The sequence below is a fragment of the Diabrotica undecimpunctata genome, chromosome 10 (genome assembly GCF_040954645.1).
Source record: "Diabrotica undecimpunctata isolate CICGRU chromosome 10, icDiaUnde3, whole genome shotgun sequence".
Classification (NCBI taxonomy): Eukaryota; Metazoa; Arthropoda; class Insecta; order Coleoptera; family Chrysomelidae; genus Diabrotica; species Diabrotica undecimpunctata.
Genome location: NC_092812.1, coordinates 68,748,645 through 68,773,154, shown reverse-complemented (window position 1 = coordinate 68,773,154; position 24,510 = coordinate 68,748,645). Strand labels below are relative to the sequence as shown.

The 24,510-nt window shown below is 32.7% G+C and overlaps 1 protein-coding gene across 12 annotated transcripts in view; it reads right to left on the bottom strand.

The window, feature by feature from the left end:
• The window catches only part of Ca-alpha1D (Ca[2+]-channel protein alpha[[1]] subunit D), a 960,824-nt gene that overhangs the window by 411,700 nt on the left and 524,614 nt on the right, over positions 1 to 24,510 (bottom strand). For all 12 annotated transcript variants that reach the window (XM_072546534.1, XM_072546531.1, XM_072546539.1 and 9 more), the window contains exon 4: positions 21,136 to 21,275. In XM_072546534.1, the coding sequence (XP_072402635.1) occupies positions 21,136 to 21,275 (140 nt within the window). The remainder of the gene's footprint in view (positions 1 to 21,135; positions 21,276 to 24,510) is intronic.

The window sequence follows — 24,510 nt, the reverse complement described above, 5'->3', positions numbered from 1 at the left end:
TGATGTTCTTATTAAACTATTAGAAAATATTATTCGCTGTCTAAACCTGAAGATGCAGTGCTGCTATCGCTGTCATTATCTTCACCACCTGGTGTAATTATAATTGGCTCTAGTAAAACTTTTATATGAGTGTCAAGTTCCCACATACGATGTTCTTTTTTAATTATGTGGCCTATACATTTAGCCCATTTCTCTGGAGTTACATGGAGGATTGCTTAAATCAAAAGTTTCTTAATTTCGTTTAATTTGAAGGTTTTGTTATTGCGTGCTACTTCTCCTTTCACTTGCTCTTAGATAAGTTCAATGGGATTAAGTTCGCAATGATAAGGTGGTAGACGCAGAACTTTGACACCATAATCTTTTGCAGTTTCATCTACAGCATATTTAAGATATTCAATTTTCCTTAACCGTGCAATGTCAAGGAGCTAAATTTTGAGCATTGATTCTTCGTATGCAATCCCCTTTTCTGTAAGCCATTGTTGAATCCTCCCTTTCAATTTCTTTAATAATCACCTGTTTTTTTCGACTCAAATTGAAGAAAACCATCATCAAGAAACCCTGTATCACTTCCTATATGGGTGACGATTAAGTGTTTTGTTCATTTTATTTAATAAGACAATATGGCTCTTGGCGAACACCCATTTAAAAAAAGTATTGCGCCACAAGACATACCTCTGGGGTGGTGTGGAAACTGTCTTAAAATTTGTTTTAAAAAAATTTCATTGTGTAACTCTTTAAGGACGGGTCACGTCAAAAGACCTTTTAGCGTAACTTCCGCGACAGCCGGTTGGTATCAGTAAACTTTCTGCAAAATTACTTCTTTTTTATAGCTTTTTGTTTGTGGCATTCTGTATTTTTAGGGGAATGTAGGGAATGAGCCACAAAATATTTATTCATATGTTTATTTATTGACGTTTCGATCTCTATATCCAGAGACCGTTTTCAATTATACAAATGATAGTACTATTTATTTTCTATGGCTTTTCGCTTGTCGTTCTGTATTTTTAGAAATGATGTTGGGAATAAGCCACAATATATTTATTCAAATGTTTAATTTACGGACGTTTCGATCTCTATAAAGAGACCGTTTGAAACATACAAATGACAGATATATTTATTTTTCTAAAGCTGCTTGTTTGTGGCATTCTGTATTTTTAGGGAGAAGGTTGGACATAAGCCACAATATATCTATTTACATGTTTAATACATTGACGTTTCGATGTCTATTCCGTTTTTAAAGATAGAAAAAAAAATAAACAATATAAAATTATAAAAATATATAATAATAAACAAATAAAATAAATATAACTATCATTTATATCTTTGAAAGCGGTCTTTGGATATAGAGATCGAAACGTCAGTAAAAACTTGTAAATAAATATATTGTGGCCTATTTCGAACATTAATATTTGAAAAATAAAATAGAATTAACGTTAAAATAATAGTAAGTGTACGTCACTGGATTTCCAAACAGCTTTCCGCATTTCTGGGCCTTTAAACGATGACTCTCTCAAATAGTGAAATTATACCATAATAGTTTCTCATTTGAGTGGAATGGATTTAATCTTTTAATCCTAAAATTTGCAACCAAAATTTGGATAATAGCTAGTTTATTATTGTAAAACTATATTCTAAATATTAATTTGTACAGTAGAACAAAGGAACATAAGATGATGAAGTAGATAAGTTGACGAATCGCCAAATACAAGTATAAATCGATACATGTGGCAACTTTTATAACACGCAATGTAAACCGTGTTTAAGACGTTCACTTTCGTAGTGACCGAGGTTATGGCTACACGTGCTGGGTATTTTTGCAACATTTCTTGTTTTTTTCCATTTAATTGAACCAAAGTAATTCTAATAAATCTGAAAAATATCTGCAAGGTATCAGAATGAACAGATGCTGTACACGTCATGGAAACAGACGGAAATGGAGAAGATTTACGCTACGGATAGAGTAAATCAGCTTCAACTCCAGTTAGATAACTTACAAAAATTAAATGTAAGCTTGCAATTAAAATTTGCAGATCTAGAGAAAAACTTGTCTAAAGAGAAAGAACCTAAGAATGAGGAATTTCATACTGACGAGGAGAAATTAGCTGAGGAGACAGAGTGGATACGTGTCAAAAACTTCAAAAAACGTAAAATGGATACATCATTGACTCCACCACAAAAAGATTCTTATGTCCAACAAGGAGAAGAAAAAACTAGAAAAACACAAATCCCACCTCCAATAATTGTGGAGAGTATTGTCGAATTTAGCCAATTTCATGAATTATTATGACTACATACTGCTAAATTCCAGATAAAAGTACTTGGAGACAAAAACGCTAAAATTAATGTCGATAGTGAAGAAGACTTCAGAAAATTTGTATGTTACACAATCAGTATGTTACACAATGTATAAACTGAATACGCTTGCAAAAAAATATTGTTGTTTTGTTCAAAATACGTCAATATTTAATTTTAATTCTCGTGTTCTCCAACTTACCCTCCTTTTTCCGTATTTATAGGTCATTTCGGAGTAATCCTGAATATTCTCAGAAATGTGTTCATGTATGTTATTTAGTTAAGCAATGTTATAGTGCATATTAGTCGTAAAAATGTATTATAATAAAATATAAATAGGTAGGTATACTTCATTCACAATTATAAGAACTGACTTATGCAGAATTTAAAAGTATCCCGCTGATAAAGTCGACGCCATAAAGAGATTTGCCTCTTCAGGTAAATAGTAAAAAGGGCCGGCTTAACGAATTTTATATTTTATTTGGCATTTACATTACATATTTAATTTAAATAAATATCAAGATAATTAAGGGAAAAATACATAAACTGATAACTTATTTAATATACAAAATCAACAAATGCAAAAGTATTTTTTTATTTACTTTTTACTTTAAATGTATTATTTAATTATTAGAAGGCCATGAATCTAAACTTGGACATAATTTTTAATACCTACAAACATTTTAAAATAACATTTTCTTGTATATCTAAATTTAAAATCACTTCAGTATTAATTAATAATTATGATTTTCCCTATCTACCACTTAATATTTTATAAGATTATTGATTAATAATTTTATGTGATGCACAACCTTTAGTGAAGAATAATTTTTTTTCATGAAATTATTAATAAAGAAATTTATCATTTTTTGCCAACTTTTTCAGACATGAAACGGAAAAGTTAAACATAACATGTCAACATGAATAAATATGAACCTTTTAAAACGAGTAAATCGGTACTCACCTGAGGGACCGCAAACGTTCGGATACAATTAGCGTCCTTTTGTAAAGACAATGACGTCTCGACTTTACTAAAGTAACAAGACATTTACTTAACATAGAGACTACACATTACTCCCCTGAGTTAGTGATAAGTTATAGTCTAAAAAAATCATTATAAAATTGACTGGCCAGTTGGTTGTGAAAACCAGTGCCAATAAAACACAAAACACACACACACACACACACACACACACACACACACACACACACACACACACACACACACAAAACGAGTATAAATATTATATCACATAGATATTATGTTAAATCTGTGTCACTATCACTATCGTCTTTTAAATTGATGATAATATTTTGTATATTATATGTAGGAAAATATGAATTCTCAGCTTTCATAACATATGAGACTGCATTTTTCCAACTATTCGCATCAATTTTGAGTACTTCCTTTTCAGTTAACTGCAGGACAGATGCGTTTAAATGTGGCGAAGTATTATTTCTTCGAACTCTTGACTTAAGTTGATGCCACATATGTTCGATTGGGTTAAATACACAGTAATATGGTGGAAGTCTTAAAATCGTATGACCCATGTTTTCGGCATAATTATCACAAAAGTATTCTTTTTTCAATGCGAAACTTTTTAAAATGTCCAATAAATCCTTCTTAGTATTATCTATGTGAAAATAAATATCTTTGTCATACAAGTAATTCTGTATTGTTATTTTCGTATCGCTTGAACTGGGAATTTTATTTAATTGCCTGCTATGATATGTTGCATTGTCCATAACTACAACACTATTAGGGGGTATGTTGGGTATTAACTTATTTTTGAACCAGTCTTCAAATATATCTGAAGTTGTGTTGTCATGGTAATCGAGACATGAATCACTGATGTTTTTAGCTGATAGAGATAAGGCATTTGGAACCCATCCATCGACTGATCCAGCATGAAATATTGTTATTCTTTTTCCTCTATTAGAAGGCGCTTTTGTTGAACAATATTTACTATTATCTACCCAACCTTTGGATGGCGTATCGTTTGTATCAAACCACGTTTCATCTAAATAAATAATAGGTCGATTCTCTCGACGACACTGTTTAATTTTGTTTAAATATTCCATTCGCCATATCCGTAAACGATTGGATTCCATAAGTACCTGTCTTTTATCTACTTTTTTGTATTTAAACCCTATACGTTGCAAACACTTCCAAACAGTTGTTCTACCGCACTTAATTTCAGTGTTGTCGACGTGAAGCCTGTCAACTAATATATCTAGTGTGGGTACAATTTGTTCTTCATACAAGGTATACACTTTGCGACGAATAAGATCTTCATCTGCACGATCGAGCTTCCGAGAAATACTGTTATCCCGTCTTATTAATCTTGGTATAATAGGATTAGTTACAATTTTTCTCACTGTGGATAATGGTTTTTTAGTCAAAGTTGCCGTTTCATTTAAGGCTTCGTTACTGTCCATATTTTTTTCGACAAGAGTTTGAAAAACATTAGCAATAATTTGTTTTGCATCAGTAGATAAATGTATTCGTTGGCGCTGTTCAGGTTCTAATACTTGAATGAGATCACCTACTTGTCGATTTGCTTCCGGTTCATTAACTGGCAGAATTGCCCTATTATCCTCTGGACTCCAGGGACGCCACATTGTTTCATACAATAAAGGTAAATTTGACTACGTGGATTCACCGGCAAGTGTACACACTCTAAAACAATAAACACTTTTATTACAATACTGAACTAATTTTTTGCACAAACTGAACACTCAAACGACTTTACAACCAATTCCGTCGAAGCAGACTTTTAAATGTTAGTTTGTCATCGTACAACTCTCTTCAAATTAAAAAACAATTAATGATAAGTAACAGGTAGAAAGTTATATAAATTCCAAGTAATTTGTTAATAGGTCAATTAAGTTAAACGTTTACTCATTATAACTGTATATACGGGTTTGTCAGTTCTAATGTGTTTGGGATATTACCCGTTTTCCCAAAACTTATTAATTTCCACCACCGGTCCAGTCAATTTAACTAAATTGAGATCTTCATAATTTTGGGCGCTTTTAGTTCGTTGAGACTTAAAATAATGATTAATAAAAGAATACAATAATTATGGGAAATTTGTATGTTTATAAAAAGAGTTTTTTGACGCTTGAATGATAATATTTGATCTGATTATATGTACTAACCTACAGTTGACTTGGCTATATGCCGGTCCTGTCAGCTTGGATAGCTGTGATAATTATACAACAATAGAGTACTTACAAGGGATTATTCAGTTTTACAGCTGTTATTAAAATTACTTTTATAATGAGACACTAAATTTCTGGATACAGTATAAGTACGTCTATTGTGACAGGGACTTATTAATTACTATCTCTCACAGATAAAGTTTAGGATAAAGTATTTCTAAAGAAATTCTAAATTTATTTATTCTACAGAAATATTTGTAGAGTTTCTGACTGTAGCCGATCACTTTTTCTCTTTTTTATTATTATAATGATGCTTTATTTTACATAGTATATATTTAAAAAATCTGAAAGAACAGAATAACCTGCTTGGTTGAATGCATTTTAAATCCTCCTTTCTCGTGAACTGAAGAATATATTTAAAAAACATTGACTTTGTCTGAACACGATTTTAGAACATGCAAATGTCTGCCAATATATGGAAGCTTTTGGAACAAATCGGACGTGACCAGAATATATAAAAGATTTTCATGTCAAGTAAACGTCCAAAAGTTTTCGATGCAGTATGATGAAAAAAGTGATTTGTCTTCTTTGTTTGACTCTCCGGTTTCTTTTGCACAGGTGAATTTTCCTATAGTCTTTTTTCAGACGTTTACAAGAGAATAAAAGTAATTTTTCACATTAGCTACTCATAACATGTAAAACTATTGTTATTTTCAGAAGCAGGCTGAGGCGTTTAAATCAGACAATTTGCGCAGTAGATGACAATGCCGCATAAACTGAGCGAAGAAAAAATGCCCAAAAACAATCTATCTAAGGAGGAGATACAGCGTCGACGGAGGAGACAGGAGTTTTCGACGATACAGCGTCGAACTATTACTTGACATCAGGAAAGATATTGTCTGAAAGAGAGAATTCTCTACTTGTCACTTAAGGTTAATTCCAATAAAAAAAACTAATTAAAATATATAATCAAAGAACGTCAGGTCCAAAACGATAAATGCCGATGTGGTTGTCAAGCCCAAGAAATCATTCAGTGTTTTACCAGGGTTTATCATTTGTCGGAACTGATTATAAAGAAAAATATATCTCAGTAGAAAAGATAACACTGGGAAACAGTTTGAAAACAAATTCTGTTGTTTGATTTTTGACTGTTTTATAGACATTCAGGCATGCTCTAATTAGTTTTTCTTTGCCTCTTCAAGTTATTCTCCACCCAACATCTAGCATGCATCATAAGAAGCACAATTGCTCTCCTATTGGCTGACAGTCTGACAGTAACCTTCTCCAATGGATGGAGCGAGGGTGAATGACGTATACGATAACAGCGACAGGTCTACAATGAACGAGGTAGGTAATTTGTGCAATGGACGGACCGTTTCGGTTACGCCTGACATCCTGTAGTGACACGTTGTAAGTTGCTCTGAAATCGTCCAGCGCATTCCGACGTGTGGAGTCTGAGCTTCTGAGATTATATACAAGGTTGCGTGTATGTGTTTGTGTGTGTGTGTGTTCAGAAAGGGGGGATGGCATTAGGTAACCTTTTTGCCACACTATTTTAAAAGTTAGGGCTTTCTTATTAAATATTTATCTTAGAGTCTTTAAGGAACTGTATTAAGGAACTTTAATAATCTCATAAACAGTGTTATTGTTCTGTTGTAATAGAGGTAATCTGTTGTAATTGAATTTAGAAAACAGAATAGATGCCTTTGAAATGTATAAATACAGACGGATGCTGAGAATTCCATGGATACAAAAAGTTACCAATGGTGAGATACTTCGGCGCATGTGTAAACAAAAAGAATTACTCAACATAGTGAAAAAGAGAAAAATACAATATAATCATGTGTTGAGTGGTGAAAGATATGAATTACTCCAAATCATATTGAAAGGTAAAGTGTAGGGCAAAAGATCAGTTGGAAGATGCCAGAACTCGAAGCTAAAAGACTTGAGGAGATGGTTTGACCGCTCATCCACAGAAATCTTTCGTGCAGCAGTTTCCAAAGCTACAATTGCCATTTGGATGGCCAACCTTTAAAAGAAGACGTAGCAATAAAAAGAAGACGATATTTGTGTTTTAACTGTAATATATATATATATATATATATATATATATACCAGGCATGTTTTTTAAGTAAGTACCGTTTTGCGATTCCGCCGCCGCAGCGCTACGGTCGGCGTTCCGCGCATGAGCGCTGGTTACCTACATCTCTTGTCTACGCACTGACGCCATTACAGTCTGATTCTTCATTGTATACTTGTTTACTCCAGTGTTTAAGATGCCTCCAACAATCGTGAGTCACGCTGATTGTGAAGTACGGGCTGTTATACGATTTCTTAGTGCTAAAGGCGTAAAACCGATCGATATTCATCGTGAGATCGTTGAAGTTTACGGACAAAACATTATGATTGATGGAATGGTAAGGAAATGGGTGAGAGCATTTAAAGATGGCCGCACAAATGTGCATGATGAAGAACGGAGTGGGCGTCTTTCGGTCTTTAATGAAAATTTGGTGCAGAAAGTGGACGAAAAGATGAGAGAAAACAGACGCTTTCCAATTTCATCATTGTCCGACTGCTTTCCTCAGTATTCTCGTAGTGTTTTGTATCGCATTGTTACCGAGAACTTGAATTACCGGAAATTGTGTTCACGTTGGGTTCCGAAAAATGTTGACGGATTTGCACAAAACCCAACGTTTAGGCAGTGCATTGACTTTACTTGAGCGGTACCACAGTAAAGGTGAAGATTTTTTAGACCAAATTGTTACTGGTGACCAAACGTGGGTGGCCTACGTCACACCAGAATCGAAATAACAATCCATGAAATGGCGACATTCATCATCACCCAAAAGAGTGAAGTTTAAGCAAACAATTTCTGCCCGGAAAATCATGTGCACAGTTTTTTGGGACAGAAAAGGAGTATTGCTAGTGGAGTTTCTGCCTCGTAATGAGACAATCAATGCAGCGTCTTATTGTGAGACATTGAAAAATCTGCGTCGTGCAGTCCAGAACAAAAGACGTGGCAAGTTGAGTAAGGGTATCGTTTTGCTGCATGACAATGCCCGTCCACATATGGCTAATCAGACCAAAGATCTCATCAAATCATTTAGCGACTACCATTTGTTCCAGCACTTGAAGAAACACCTGGGCGGTCAGCGTCTTCAAGACGATAACGAAGTCAAAACATTTGTGATGCAGTGGTTAACAAGTCAGGCGGCAGAATTTTATCAGGAGGGTATTCAAAAACTGGTGCCACGTTATGAAAAGTGCCTCAATATTCACGGAAATTATGTAGAAAAGTAGATTAAGGTACAGGCTGTCATGTAAAAATAAAATTATTGCCATATATTTGCACGTCTTTTTTTAATTCCAAAACGGTACTTACTTAAAATACACGCCTCGTGTATATATATATATATATATATATATATATATATATATATATATATATATATATAACCGCCACCTAAGCGTTAACCTCCGATGGCGCGCCACGAAATGCTACGTACTCTCTACGCTACTTTACGGAGTTGAAGGGTGGACGTTAACAGCAGCATCTATAAAGAAGTTAGCGGCTCTAGAAATGTGGCTGTATCGACGCATACTGAAAATACCTTGGACAGACAGAGTGACCAACACAGAGGTATTAAGACGAATGGGTAAAGAGGTGGAATTGTTAACAACTGTTAAAAGGAGGAAAGCGTCATACCTATGCCATGTGTTCCGTAATGATAAGAACAGTCTGCTACAGCTTATCGTGGAAGGCAAGATTGAAGGTAGAAGAGGTCTGGGCAGAAAGAAGAAATCCTGGCTGAAAAACTTGGGATAATAGTTTCAAATACCAGAAGCTGCGAACATAATACATGCGGCACAAAACAGAAACCTATCGTTTGATGGTCGCCAACTTTCAGTAGAAGACGGCACATAAAGAAGAAGAAAAAAACATGAAACAGGTCGATTTTTATTTTTAAATTGACAATTTACAGTATAAAAATATTATCCCCCTCCATCACACCCTTCGAATTATAAGCACCCCCTCGAAAATTTTAAATAATAAAAGGGGTCGTATGGTACCTTTTTAGAAAGAGATTTTAGTCCTCTGTTCAGAAATATAAAGTTTTTTAAGTTTGGTGCAATCATAATTGGGAAAATTGATTTTTAAGATGTAAAATTTTGATAATGTCTCTATCACAAAACTTTAGGTTAAATGAAGATAATAATGCCACATAATATTTGGAATGTACTTTTCAATGTACTTTACAATTAAATTAAATGTTCAAAATGACCACCATTCACTTCTTGACAATAATCGAGGCGATTTTGTAATTCTCCTACATTTTGTACGACCTCGGAGTTATTTTGTTAATTTTTTTTGTTATCCTAACTTTTAAATCATCAATAATGTTTGGTCTATTAAAATATACTTTAGATTTTAAATAACCCCATAATAAGTAATCGAGAGGAGTCAAATCGGGAAATTAGCTGGCCATTCGATCGTTCCACGTCTTCCAATCCACCTATTGGGAAAAACCTCATTTAAGTAATTTCTGACTATATGTGCAAAATGTGGTGGAGCTTCGTCTTTTTATAGTAAATAGATCGATCTATCTCATTTGGATGATTAACATCAGGAAAAAATTTTTCGTAATGTAGGCACTAAAAAGTTAATCAAAAAATCTAGATAAACCTCACCATCAACTGTGGCCTCAAAAAAATAAAGACCAATATCATAGACCAATACCAGCCCAAACGTTAACTTTTTAGGATTACGTGAGAGTCTCGCACACCCAGTGAGGATTTTCTCTACTCCAATATCTACAGTTCTGTTTGTTAACCGTTCCGTTTAAATAAAAAGTCGCTTCATAAAAAAAACTATTTTGTTTATGAACTGCAAATCTGCGTTCATTCTGTCCTCCATTATTTCACAGAATTTTGGCCTTCTATTAGGATGATCTTCATTTAACTCCTGAACCAACTGAACTTTGTAAGGGTGGTATTTTTCTTTATGAAAAACTCTCTCAAAATAGATGATTTACTTACGTCATTGACGGCAAGTCCTCGAGTTGTCTTATGCGGATTTTCCTCCATCTCTAGAAGTACATCTAACTTTTTTTCATCAGTAAATTTATCATTTTTACCTGATTTTTCAATATTTTTTACACGTCCAGTATAATGAAACTTCTTTTACATGTCCAGTATATTGAAACTTGTTTACCAGTGTATTTATTATTAAAACATTTCACAAACTTCCTTTTGAGCTCTTCTTTTATTACCACAACCAATCATAATTAAAATGTCTGTTCTTTTTGAGTCTCTTAACTTAATTTTAAGTAACTTTAAATACCTAAATGAAAGTAGCCTACTAGATTGATGTCAATTGGTTATTTGGCTTTTTGACTAATATTTTATTATTATTAAAGTTTTTTCCCTAATGTTTAACAGAGCAGATACGAGAATACCTGATTATTTTTAAAGTATATTTTAATAGACCAGGCAATATTGCTGATTTAAAAGATAGGATAACGTAAGAAATTAACAAAATAACCCCTGAGGTCATACAAAATGTTGTACGAGAATTCCAAAATCGCCTCGGTTATTGTCAATAAGTGAATAATGGTGGTCAAGTTGAACATTTCATTTAATTATTGTAAAAATCAATTTTCTCAGGTATGATTGCAACAAACTCAAAAAACTTTATATTGCTGAACAGAGGACTAAAATAAATTTCTAACAAGGTGTCTTACGACCCCTTTTGTTATTTAAAATTTTCGAGGGGGTGCTTATAATTCAAAGGGGGTGCTGGAAGGTTAAGTTAAAGTTGTATAAAACAACTCTAAATGTCCAGTTTCGTAAGCTTTTTCATATTTTTAACATCATTGACTGCTACATGTCTTTGTAAGGTAACACACTTTTATTGTAACTTCTCTATGGATGTTTGGTTGCATATTGTTCTTTTTAGATGAACTGATAATGCTTTCTGAGCAGAAAGCGAAACGTCTTCAATAAATAGATGAAGTAACCTTCTTTGTCTTTTATTTCTCCACTTTGACTGAAAAACCCACCACTCTTCGAGTGTACCTTAGTTTATTTTGGATTGACGGTCGTACTCCTTTTCTCGATATATATTGTGACGATTGGGGTTTATAGGAAATAATTTATAAGTTATATACTACATAATATTAGATATTAAAAAGTATTTGATTATTTTAAGAAGTTATATACTAGAGAATTTAATAAAAATATATTTATGTGAGGGTATTTTTAATAAATTAGCATATAATAATTGTAAAAAGTTGTATTTTAATGTTGTAAATATATTTAAGTGAGCCATGTGCATAGGCAACCAACTACACAGTGAGTGATAGACAGATATACTTACTCTCCAAGTGACATTTTAGGAAATAATTGGGAATATAAAGTGGGGTTATAATAATATATTGTTTGAATTGTGTATTTTATTAAATTAGAGTGTTAGTTACTAATTTGAATGTTTATTCTGATCTGAAAAGCCTAAATGTCAACAAAATTATCAATGGAACATTAACGAATTCTCCAGAGTGCAGAGTGTGACCATTGTTTACGGTCGAACATTCTGGAATAATGATTATGTCGGTGGATGGAACAGATATTTTTTCGAGAACATCCATATCGAAGAAATAGAACGAAATCGAACATGATTTCTTACCAGATGATTCTAGAATATCCAAAAAGATATAAATACCCGTAATTTGGATTCAAGATGGAGTTTTTAGTCAGAAGTCAGGCCAGTTTATTATAAAAGTTAGTAGACACATTTAGTTAGTGAAGTAAATTGTTCAGAATTTTCAAGAAGTCAGTCAGAAAAGTTTAGTAAGAAATATGAAAGTTAGTTGGAGTCAGTGAATCAGTTACAAATAGTCAAATTGTTTAATATAGTGAGTTAAATGAAGATTAAAAATTATGGATATATTTAATGCACATTTATAATTATACACAAATAATTATTGAAGATTATAAAAGTATATTAGAAGAATATTGGATGGACATTGGAAGGAATTAAAATTATATTATGATTGGAGATTAGTATAAATCAACTTATAATAATTGGATATTGGTATATTGAAAAGAAGAATAAATATAAATGGTGTTTGCTGGTTTGCTTGGTGGTGTATAAATGCTGGTGAAGAAAACTATATCTTAAATTGGTAGAAGCTGATAATTGGAAAAAGTAATTTCACCAAAAACAAGGATAACCGAAGTACGAAGACATTCAGTGGTGATTAGAATCTATATAGTGGAAAACAGTTCATTTAGGCATTCAGTGAAAGAAAGGTACAAAATTTTGTTAATATAATTTAGTTAATGTCATAACAATTTCAATTTTGAAGATAGTTTGTTTAAATTTAACATTGTCTATAGAATTTAATTAGTTTTATAAGAACATCAATTTAAAGATAGTTTATTTTAAATTTACATTGGCTAGGTTAGATATATATGTGTGTTTCATAATAGTTATAATAAAGATAATTTAAAAAAGTACTTACAAGCTAATTCTTTGAGAACCGCGATAAAAACCTTATATATTATATTATTAAAAATACTCATTGCTCATCATTCAAACAAAAAACACATCATAACAATATATATATATATATATATATATATATATATATATATATATATATATATATATAGGCAATAGGAAAATCCATCGCCAATATGTTTAATCTGACCTAAATTTCGGATAAACTTCAAAAGCGATATAAACATACGAATTCTTGTCAATAACAAGCCAACAATGCTCATTATTGAATAGGTAGTTCAGTAGCCCAAGTATGTAGTATGACTATTTTCCTCTTTTGGTATTCAAATTTGCAGCAGCAGTGTGGTTTCTGTAATTTATGAATGACATCAAATTGATTGAAAATTTCCACTGTTGAACAACAAAATGTGTCAATGTTAGGGAAACTTGACAAATGGGAAACTCTATATACCGATGACAGATTATCTATTAACGAATGTATGTATCCTGAACATGGTGGTTTACGTGTTTTAATTATTTTGACTTTTATTCAGATTACGAGAGTAGACAAATAATTTTCTCTATACAGTTATTTATAGCAAGCAGGTTCATGTTTTTGATGATATGGACAAATTAATGTTAGGGGATAAGCGACAATTTAAAGATTGAAAATGAAAATTAATTGAAAAACAATGCCAATTAATTCTTCTCATAATAGAATTTGACAAACGGAAAATTTTGAAATGATAATTTGTTTTTATTGATGAATAATTCCTTTGATTACAATTTAAAAGGGAAATTCCCAGTGGTTGGTTTTATACCATAGTTTAAAAAAAACGAAATAAAAACTTCCTTTGTGAAATGATATAAAATGTTTAAACATAATCCAAAATCGATTTATGAATTTTCATAACGTTTTTGATCCTATCAGATCATCATCATAAATAAGAGATTACATTTTTTAAGGGAACGTACAATTTCCCAGTTCGAAAAGGGGACCTTACGCCCTAGGAGGTAACAACCGACTCTAGTCAATTTCTAGTTCCAACTACTTTATAGACTTTTTCACATCTACACAGTCGTCAGAGACGAAAATGCCCCTGAACCTCTAAAAATCATACGAACAAGCTAAATTTTGCAAAGAATATCAGTTTTGGGACCTCAAAAAAGATGCAAAAAAGTTTACCACTTTTAACCCCGGGCTTCTCCCTAAAACTCCCCCGCGTAGGGTGATAAAAACGCAAAAAATCGATTTAGTAAGAATCTTTACATCATAGAAAAAAATGTTTTAAAAAAAATGTAGCTAAGATAATTTTGAACAAAAACGCTCACTAGTATTTTTTGTGTAGAATAAACCGTTCTCGCAGAAACAACGATTGAAGTGATCGGCAATTTTAAATATCTTGCTCGCGCGAAATTAATGCTCAATAAACTTTGTATTAGCTCAACGGTAAAAATTAAATATCTTTTAATCCGAGTGTCCTATCGACAAAATTCAATATGCGTTTTAAAGGTAAGCGATGCAAATTTTGTACGCAATTTTTGTATTTTGCCTCAAGTGATCTTAGTTTTTATAGTTGCTAAATAAATAAAGGTGGCGCGATTTTTGCCATTTTTTAAGATTCTCATGAGATCAGTACAATTTATCCCTTTCATTAACCGGCCACTAAGGAGTTTCCATAAATAGAACCTAATCTGCAAAACCTATAGTATGAAATTTTGGTTTTGAATTTTGGCAACAAATGTGAGGCATTTGAAATATGCTTAAAAAACGCTGAATTTAAACTTTCAATTATAAATGATTTAAAACATTTAAAACTGCTATTTTTTAATTACATCAATACTTAAATTCCTCTATAAATTAGACCCAAAACCGTCTTGGAGGCATTTCCCGTGACGAGCGATCGTTTGTAATGTAAAAGTTTAAATTCTACGGTTTTAGTCATATTTCAAATGCCTCATGTTTGTTGCCAAAAATCAAAATCGAATTTTTATGTTATAGATTTTGAAGACTGGTTTCCAACAATGGAAATTTCACTACGACCGGTCAATAAAAGTAATAAATTTTATTGATCTCACGAGAATCATAAAAAATGGCAAAAATCGTGCAGTTTGTTTATTGAACAGCTTTCCAGAAACTGACTCATTTGCGACAAAATACAAATATTGCATACGAAAGCTGCACACTATGTACCTTTATTAATTTATTATGCATTTTGATTTTGTCGAAACGATACTCTGATCAGAAGATATCAATTTTTTACCGTAGAGTTGATACAAATTTTATTAAACAATAATTTTGCTCGCGGTACTGACATTCAAAATCACCAATTGCTTTAAGCGTTGTTTCTAAGAGAACGGTTCATTCTACGCAAAAAGTGCTAATAAACATTTTTGTTCAAATGATCTCAGTTACACATTTTATTAAAAACATTTTTTTCTATAGCGTAAAGATTCTTGGTAAATCGATTTTTTTTGCGTTTTTACCCCCCTACGAGGGGGATTTTGGGGGGAAGCCCGGGGATTAAAGTGCATTTTTTTTGCATCTTTTTGGGGTCCCAAAATTGATATTCTCGACAAAATTCAGCTTGGTCGTATGATTTTTAGGGGTCAAATCTCTGACGACTGGACTGTTCTGAAAATGTATAAATCCATTTTAGATAATTTTAAAATGTTTATACCATTTCACTAAGGAAGTTTTTACTTTAAGACTTCTCTAAGATTCTTTAAGACCTAAACTATCCCAGAAGTTAAATGCATATTGCGTTTTCATCGAAATTATTTACAAAATAAACGTTTGAAAAAGGGGTATGTTTTTTACTTATAAACAATTGTAATAACTTCTATATTTTTCAAGCTACAGACTTGTACGTACAACCATTGGATAGCTGGTAAAAAAACTCACATTTAAAAAAAATCTTCTATGACCAATAGGAGCGAAGTTAGGGAATATTTTTAAAAAAATCATATCTCCATTGTTTATAAACATTCAGAAGTAAAATTTGCACAAATTTTGAATGAGAATCTAAACTTTATACTGAATCTTATAGCTATAAAATTCATCTAGTTTTTCGAAACTTACAGCCCTTTGAAACGAAGGTACTTTCGAAAGATTAACATAGGAAAGTGGAGAGGATAACTGTTTCAGCTCCGTTTTTTTTTCGAGGTCGGAACTTCAAATTGAAACACGTAGGAAAAATTTACATTATCTCGGCTTCCATTGCAGCTAGAAGCCTCTTTTTTTTTAATCTGGGGTAGCCCGTCGAAACATGAATAACTACATAGTTTTCACCACCGGGAAATATGGAAAACCTGGGAAAAATTGAGTCCATTTGAAATTCACCGTAACAACTTACTTTTTTTTTAAATTGGCTGGTATAGTCCGTTAGTTACCTGAAATTTAATTTATAAAATATATAAGTATTATTACATCATTGATAGAAAATGTTGATTTTCCGGGATTTTCTGAGATTTCCGGAGGGTGACAATTATGTCATCATTATTAATACTGTGACAGACTATTCCAGCCAAATTAAAAAAAAAAAGTAAGTTTTTACGGTGAATTTCAAATGGACTCAATTTTTCCGAGGTTTCCCATATTTCTCGGCCAGTGAAAACTATGTAGTTATTCATGTTTCGACGAGCTACCTCAGATTAAAAAAAAGAGGCTTCTAGCTGCAATGGAAATCGAGATAATGTAAATTTGTCCTACTTGTTTTAATTTAAAGTTCCGATCTCGAAAAAAAAAAAACGGAGCTGAAACAGTTATCCTCTCCACTTTCCTATGTCGATCTTTCGAAAGTACCTGTAAGTTTCGAAAAATTGGATGAATTTTATAGCTATAAGTTTCAATATAAAGTTTAGATTTTCATTCAAAATTTGTGCAAATTTTACTTCTTAATGTTTATAAACAATGGCGATATGATTTTTTAAAAAATAGTCCCTAACTTCGTTCCTATTGGTCATAAAGAGTTGGTTTTTAATCTGAGTTTTTTTACCAGCTATCCAATGATTGTACGTACAAGTCTGTAGCTTTAAAAATATAGAAGTTATTACAATTGTTTATAAGTGAAAAACTTACCCCTTTTTCAAACGTTTATTTTCATTTTATTTATTTAGAGCAAGTTCAATAATTTAGACATTTAGTCTCAGGGATAAATAAATTAAATAACTTTTAAACTATTTGTCCGATCGGGGGGAAATTTCGTACAAATTTAAAAAGACGGTAATTCCTCGATGTTCAAATGTATTAATTTTATTTTGTTAATAAAAAAATTATTAAAAATTATAAATTAGTGCAAAAAAACTGCTTTTTTGCAAATATCTCCGTAAATTATTTATAAATTTTAATTTGAAAAACGGGAAAATAAAGATACCTATTCTTGATATAAAAAGATGATATAAATATTGTTTATTATGTAAAATATAAGGGAAAAAACTTATAGACAAAAAATCAAATTGTGAACATAAATTATTGTTTAAAAAAAAACGCAAGTTAAAAATACGAGTACTTTTTCATCTATTCGTCATCTAGGTACCCCCACATATGTCTTAAAGGCTTCAGATTTCTGCGAAAAATTTTTCGACCTATTTTTTAACCAGACTGGGCTATTAGGGGAACGGTAACCGTGGATTATACTTTGCTTAATAAATTAAAGTCTTTTAAAAACGTAAGTAGGTTATCTAAAGTATTTTTTGAATTTAAAATCTATTTAACCCCTAACCACAGAATTGACATCTCAGAGGCGGAAAGCAAATGTGCATTTCCATAAATATCCCCACTACATCCAACTAGGCCTCTGTAACTCTCTCTACCTTTTTCATTATCAGTTGTGACACAGTTGTCGAAATTTGAGGTGGGGTTTTTATTTGGTTGAGCTGTAAAACAATTTTATTTACCTCTACGTGTCTGAGTGACATCACTTCTGCATAAGCCTAACATTTCTTAGAAGTCACAAGACTAATAAATATTAATTTTAAGCGTGTCAATGGCTGACAAAAATTTACGGGTGTTCTAAAGCCGTTAAATTTAATGATCCTCAAATTGAGGAAACTCGTTTAAGTTGGTTTGAAGAGCTAAGCGACGTCACGGATTCCGAAAGTGACGGAGAGTAGCTTCCAAGTGAACCTGACTCAGAAAGTAATACAGAAGACGATGTTGCTATACCTTTTGAAAAAATAGATGAACAAAACAATCAAGAATTTGACCAAATATCAAGAAAAGAAGAAGAAAAGAAGAAGAACTTAAGAGAAGAAAAGATAAGAGATTAAGAGATAATGCAAAAAAACAATTTTTATTGTGTAACTTCAAAGGGCTGTAACTTTTTTTGTGTACACTTTTGTACTAAGGTAAGTTAGATTCAATCAATTTATTTTTGTCCCCGGAATGCGCGATTTAATTTATGATATACCTTTTTGAAGCACCCTGTATACAATAAGTCAGTGAAAATCCTTGCCTATGCTGATGATATCAATATTGTTGTGAAAATGGAAAACGCTGTACGAGAGGCGTATGTAGCATTAAAAGAATTAGCTACAAACATGGGTTTCATAATATACACTAACAAAACAAAGTATATGAAAATAAGTATATGAAAATAAGCATGCAACCATTAATCCTACGACCACTTGTTATAGAAAAAGATGTCATTGAAGCAGTGAACGAATTTGTAAGCCTAGGAGTGCTATCAGAGTGGAGCCATAACCTCTTTTAGTTTGCAGGCCGGGCGATGCCGGCTGGGTGGCTACGATCATCTCGCAACCAAACCCTCGCCATCCGAATACCGACCTGATCCTGCTGGTCTGTTCCTCCCCGTTCCGATCCAAAAAACAATAGACCAGCAGCGTATGGCCCGATGTTTGGCCAGATTACATATCGCTCGAGAATCCACCACCCCCTCTGCACTTACTAGTTTCGCCAAGCCAAATCGCAGGTCTTGAAAAAATTAGCACAATAACTATATGAAAGTTATTAAAGAAAAAAAGTTTAAAAATAGTTATAATAAAATAGTAAAATGGGACATTCACATGACATAAAGGACGACACAAACATCTACGTAGGTTAATGGAATAAAACCCTAACTAGACGAACGTAGACCCCACGATAGGAAAGAAGCCGGTATATATACTCGAAGTGAAATTCGCATGAGTCATTTATGTTAGAACCTCATAAAATGACTATGAATATAGATATTACCTTGAATTGCCTTTGTGATAAAATTGCGGACGTCGAACCTAGAAAGGTTTAAAATTCTCATGATACGAGAATTCGACTGACACCAAGTTCCTCGAGCTCCAACGATTAAAGGTGCCATGCAAATGGTTTTCCCTGGATATCGGGTCTGCATGGTCTGAAGGAATCGAGGCTCTGTGTACAGCGCCGTTTTATTGGCGGCGGCTGTACTTAGGGGTTCAAGACCCTCCCAGTTGACGGCAACGTCAACGACAATTACCCGCTCATCCTGTTGCGCGACAAGGTCAGGTATCTTCAGAGTCCCGTCGGCGCATCTAATTCGCGGCTCAACCTCGCAAATCCACCCTTTCTTTTCCACTGCTTTACTTAGGCACCGCTCTTGATGCGGTGTTAATACTGAAAATAATACTGCCGCAGAGATAAACCACAAAATTTGCACGGCCAACAGATGCTATTTTGTGCTCAATCCCCTCCGTAAATCTCCAAATATATCGAGAAATACAAAAATTAAACTGTACAAAACAATAACTCGCCCAGTCCTAACATATCGGATAGAGACCTGGACAAAAAGTAATGAAAACATGTTAGGATGTTTCGAAAGAAAAGTACTAAGGCGAATCTATGGAGCAGTGAATGACAATTGAGTGTGAAGAAGACGATACATCTTTATAGAATATACCTATATATTTTGACAGGACGTCTGAGGCCGATAGGGCATGTTATGCGGATGAAACAAAATGATTCAGCTAGAAAAACGCTCTTTGATAGACCCATTGGTCAGAAAAGAAGAGAACCACAACGTTGCAATCCGAAGACGAAATTGCAAGGTACATTTTCATAACACTACAGAAATTGTTTAATAATCGGGAAGTGTCTTACGAATAAGAATGTTAAGATCCTGTTTTTGGTACCTCACTGTACGACGTAGAATCGTAGACCTTCAAGCAGAACATTATCAAAAACATTGATAGTTTTGAGATGTGGTGCTATCAGGAATATTCAAAATAAGTTGGGTCGACAGAATCACGAATGAAGCAGTACTATGTCCATATGTCCAACGAGTAAAAATCCGACTTAATACTAACTATAAAAAACAAAAAAACTGGAATATTTAGGCCATCTTATGAGGGAACAAAAATAAGGGACAACCCTAAGAGACAACTATTACCTACTGCTAGAATAGCAGTATCATCTGCAATGGTGGCTATAGTATCATTTTCTAGTTCAGTTATTTCGTATCTGTATAAAAGGTAGAGCACCGGACCTAATATGGACTCCTGCTTTGCTTTGTTTCTATAATTTCAAACCCATAAATAGACAAATATTGATGGAATCATCATCGGATCACTCCCCTAATGCAATGCTTCTTTTATAGCTATAGCTGTAGCTCTTCTTACGGCGGTCTTAGGGAATTTGGTTTTTAGTTTCATAGGGATTTTTTTGGAGTGTTAAAGCAGGATAGACGAAATGGAAGGAACCAAAGAATAAGTTCAATGAATCTTAAAGGTTAAGTCTATACGACCGCTGTAAGACCACCTATAATTTTCGAAACTCAATTTTAGTAGTTAAAAATAAAAAAAAACTACGAATGCATCTTGTGGAAACGACATTCTAGGATAAGTTTTATTTATTGACAACTGTAATTTTTCTGCTGCTTCTTGCCGGTATCACATACTGCTAGGATAGCAGTATAATCTGCAATGGTGGCTATAGTATCATTTTCTAGTTCAGGTATTTCGTATCTGTATAAAAGGTAGAGCACCGGACCTAATACGCGTCCTTGATGGACTCCTGCTTTGCTTTGTTTCTATAGTTTCAAACCCATAAATAGACAAATATGGATGGAATCATCATCAGATCAGTCCCCCAATGCAAATCTCAAGACAACGTACATACTATATTCAGAAAATTAATTAGGCTGATTAATATTATTCTTCATTTGTAAATAATACCTTATAATAAAATTATTAAAGATAAAAAAACTTACCCTATAACTACAATTGTAAAATCAAGTAAATTCCAACCATTCCGAAGATACGCCCCTTGATGCATGAGGAAACCATACGCCAGTATTTTCATTACGCATTCTGTAGTGAAAATTACTAGAAAGATGTATTCTATTTTTTCCTGAAAAACATACACAGCGTAAATCTAATTGGGCAGATCAAAGTTTGACAGAATTATTATATTTTTATATTTTAAATGTAGTGCCCGAACTAGATTGACGCTTTCTATTACATTGTTTTTTGATTCGGTCGATCAAATGTGTGCTATAATTAGTGTGTATACTTATACTTATAATTCTAACGACTGAGAATAAATATGGATAATAGTGCATTAAATACAGAGTTACAGTTGGGTACAATGTTTTAGTACAGGTGCTAAATTGTAAAATATGACCTCTTTACAAAATGTTCAAAAGTAAATAAAAGAACATTTAAAATTAGCACCAGTAATTGTAATTGAAATACAATAATTGCAACAGCACCCCTACTAAATTTGACTACATTACACAAATTCAAGAATGTTAATAGTCTTCTATATTCGTCGAGTGAACTAATACTCCAGGGAAATAAGATTTTTTTTCGGGACACTGACCCCTCCAAGCAAGGACAGTTGTGTTGAGTAGTTAAACCTCCTCCACGTCCTCCAGCATGCACGAAAACCAACTCGGTTTCCCTATCCATGGAAATGCCTGCCCAAAACATACAAGAACCGCCTTCATATGACACAATTTCTTGTATACAATATTGAGCAAATCGCTCTTGATGGCCTTCATAGACTCGACGCCACCTAGGCAGATCCTACTATCGTCGGACAATAATTTATTCATATACATTTACATTTATTAGAATTGCCGATTTTTTGCTCATAAACATTAGAAAAACTTTCTAATCATTGCCTTAAGGAAAATTATCTTTTCCTTATCCCACATAAGGCGTATTTTCGTTTTTGAACGCAAAAGTAAGTTTATTTATTTTCGTTTAATGTACAACTAAAGCAAATACCTAATCTATAACGTACGGAGCTGTGTTATCTAATTGTTTTATCGGTTTGTTAATTTTCAATAAAAACCTTTATTCCTCTTAACAATAACAAGTTTTTAAAAATAAATAAATATTGGTTTGAAATACCTGGTGATTCCATACAGTGTGTAAAAGCCAAATGGAATAAATTAATTATTTAGGTTACTGTACATATTTATAAAAAATCCCGAAACACGTCAAATTTAAATTATAACTTGACATTCTTTAACGTGAAAATGCAACCCCTACCTTCAACCCCCTTAGAATGACAGGTACAACCCCCAATTTTTAAAATAGGAAGTATAGGCTTGTGATATATCGTTTGAAAGGTCTTTTCATTCTCCATTTAAAAATGTTGTCGCTTTCAAGCTTATTAAGATTAATTAAGATAAAATAAATTAAAATCATGTGGTTACCGAAATTCGCTACAATACAATCAAAAACTAAAATGTAATGCAAAACGTAATAAAATGTAGAACACGAAAAAGAACTATGAATGTTAATGAAGTAGATGTTCAAAATGTTCACCGCGAACGTCTTGGCAACATCCTAATCTCAAAGAAAACTGTCTTCTAACATTATTTAACATAACAGGCGTGATCGACCTAATCGCAAGCGTTATTCGTTCTTTTAAGTCATTTAAATCAGAAGGTTTAGTTTTGTACACATGCCTCTTCACATATCCCCACAAAAAGAAATGAAAAGACATGTCCATCATTTGCTCACAAAAAAAAGTTCTCCTATCAAAATCGTCTTCCATGAGCTCCTGAGTAGGTATCATCTTATAGGGATGCAATTTATTTTCTTTTAATATGTTTACTATCGATGTATGGCTAGCATTGAATGTAGTGGATGCCTGTCTACTCGATGTATGTGAATTTTCCTGAAACTCAAGCAGCACATCTAATTTGAGTTCATCACTCAGTGCATTAGCAGCTGCTTTTTTTATCTGCCTTACATGACCAAACTCGCGAAACTGCTTCTCTATTTTACTTATTGTTCCTTGGGATATAGGCAGTAAATTAGGAATTTTCTCATGAAATAGGCGAGTTACTTCCTGTTGTGTTCGGGTGTTATCTCCATAACCAATCATTTGTAAAACTGTTATTTTATGCATTTCCGTTAATATAACCATTTTTCAGAATTGAATTGAACGAACTTTTTACTTAAATTAAAATACTGACAACTTAAATAAAACAATTTACTAATGCGTGTTAAAATAACGTTGCCACGGAAATTCTTTAAAGTTTTTTAATGGTTACCATCTAAAAACCACATTGCTATGGTTTTTGTTCAATTTCTCAATATCAAGACCTAAACGGGAAATAAGTTTTGAGTATATTTTAGCGAATTTCGGTAACCACATGATTTTAATTTATTTTATCTTAATTAATCTTAATAAACTTGAAAGCAACAACATTTTTGAATGGAGAATAAAAAGACCTTTCAAACGATATATCACAAGCCTATACTTCCTATTTTAAAATTGGGGGTTGTACCTGTCATTCTAAGGGGGTTGAAGGTAGGGGTTGTATTTTCACGTTAAAGAATATCAAGTTATAATTTAAATTTGACGTGTTTCGGGATTTTTTATAAATATGTACAGTAACCTTAATAATGAATTTATTCCATTTGGCTTTTACACACTATATAAGTTTGGTTGTGTGTAAATTCTTGTTATAGAAGTACGTACTACTTAAAACAACTGTCGTTTGTGTGGAGGGGTCAGTGTCACAAACGGGGTACTTATGTACATTTATTAAATAATTAATAAATCTTATCTCTATCAAAAACCATTGCACACAATATTTTCTATTCTGGTATATACATTCATAACAAAATTAATAGAACGGATATATTAAAGGCATTCGGCTCAACAATCGACAGAGCGGTCATTGTTTACCCTACAATTTGACGCTGCTACGTTTAGTTCTCTATTTTTTGCATGTTTATGATTACGCTACAAATACAAATTTAACTATCTTTGAACTGAAAATGAGGTTCATAAAACTATTCATTTGTTATTCTTCTTCTATAGCTATAGCTCTTCTTACGGCGGTCTTCGGGAATTTGGTTTTTAGGTTCATAGGGATTTTTTTTTAGTGTTACAGCAAGATAGACGAAATTCAAGGAACCAAAGAATAAGTTCAATGAAACTGAAAGATAAAGTCTATACGACCGCGGTAAGACCAACTATAATTTTCGAAACTTAATTTGAGTAGTTAAAAATAAAAAAAAAAAACAACGAATGCAGCTTGCAGAAACGACATTCTAGGATAAGTCTAAAGTCCGGAACACACCTATAATCCAGCTTTCCGTTCCTACTTCGATCATAC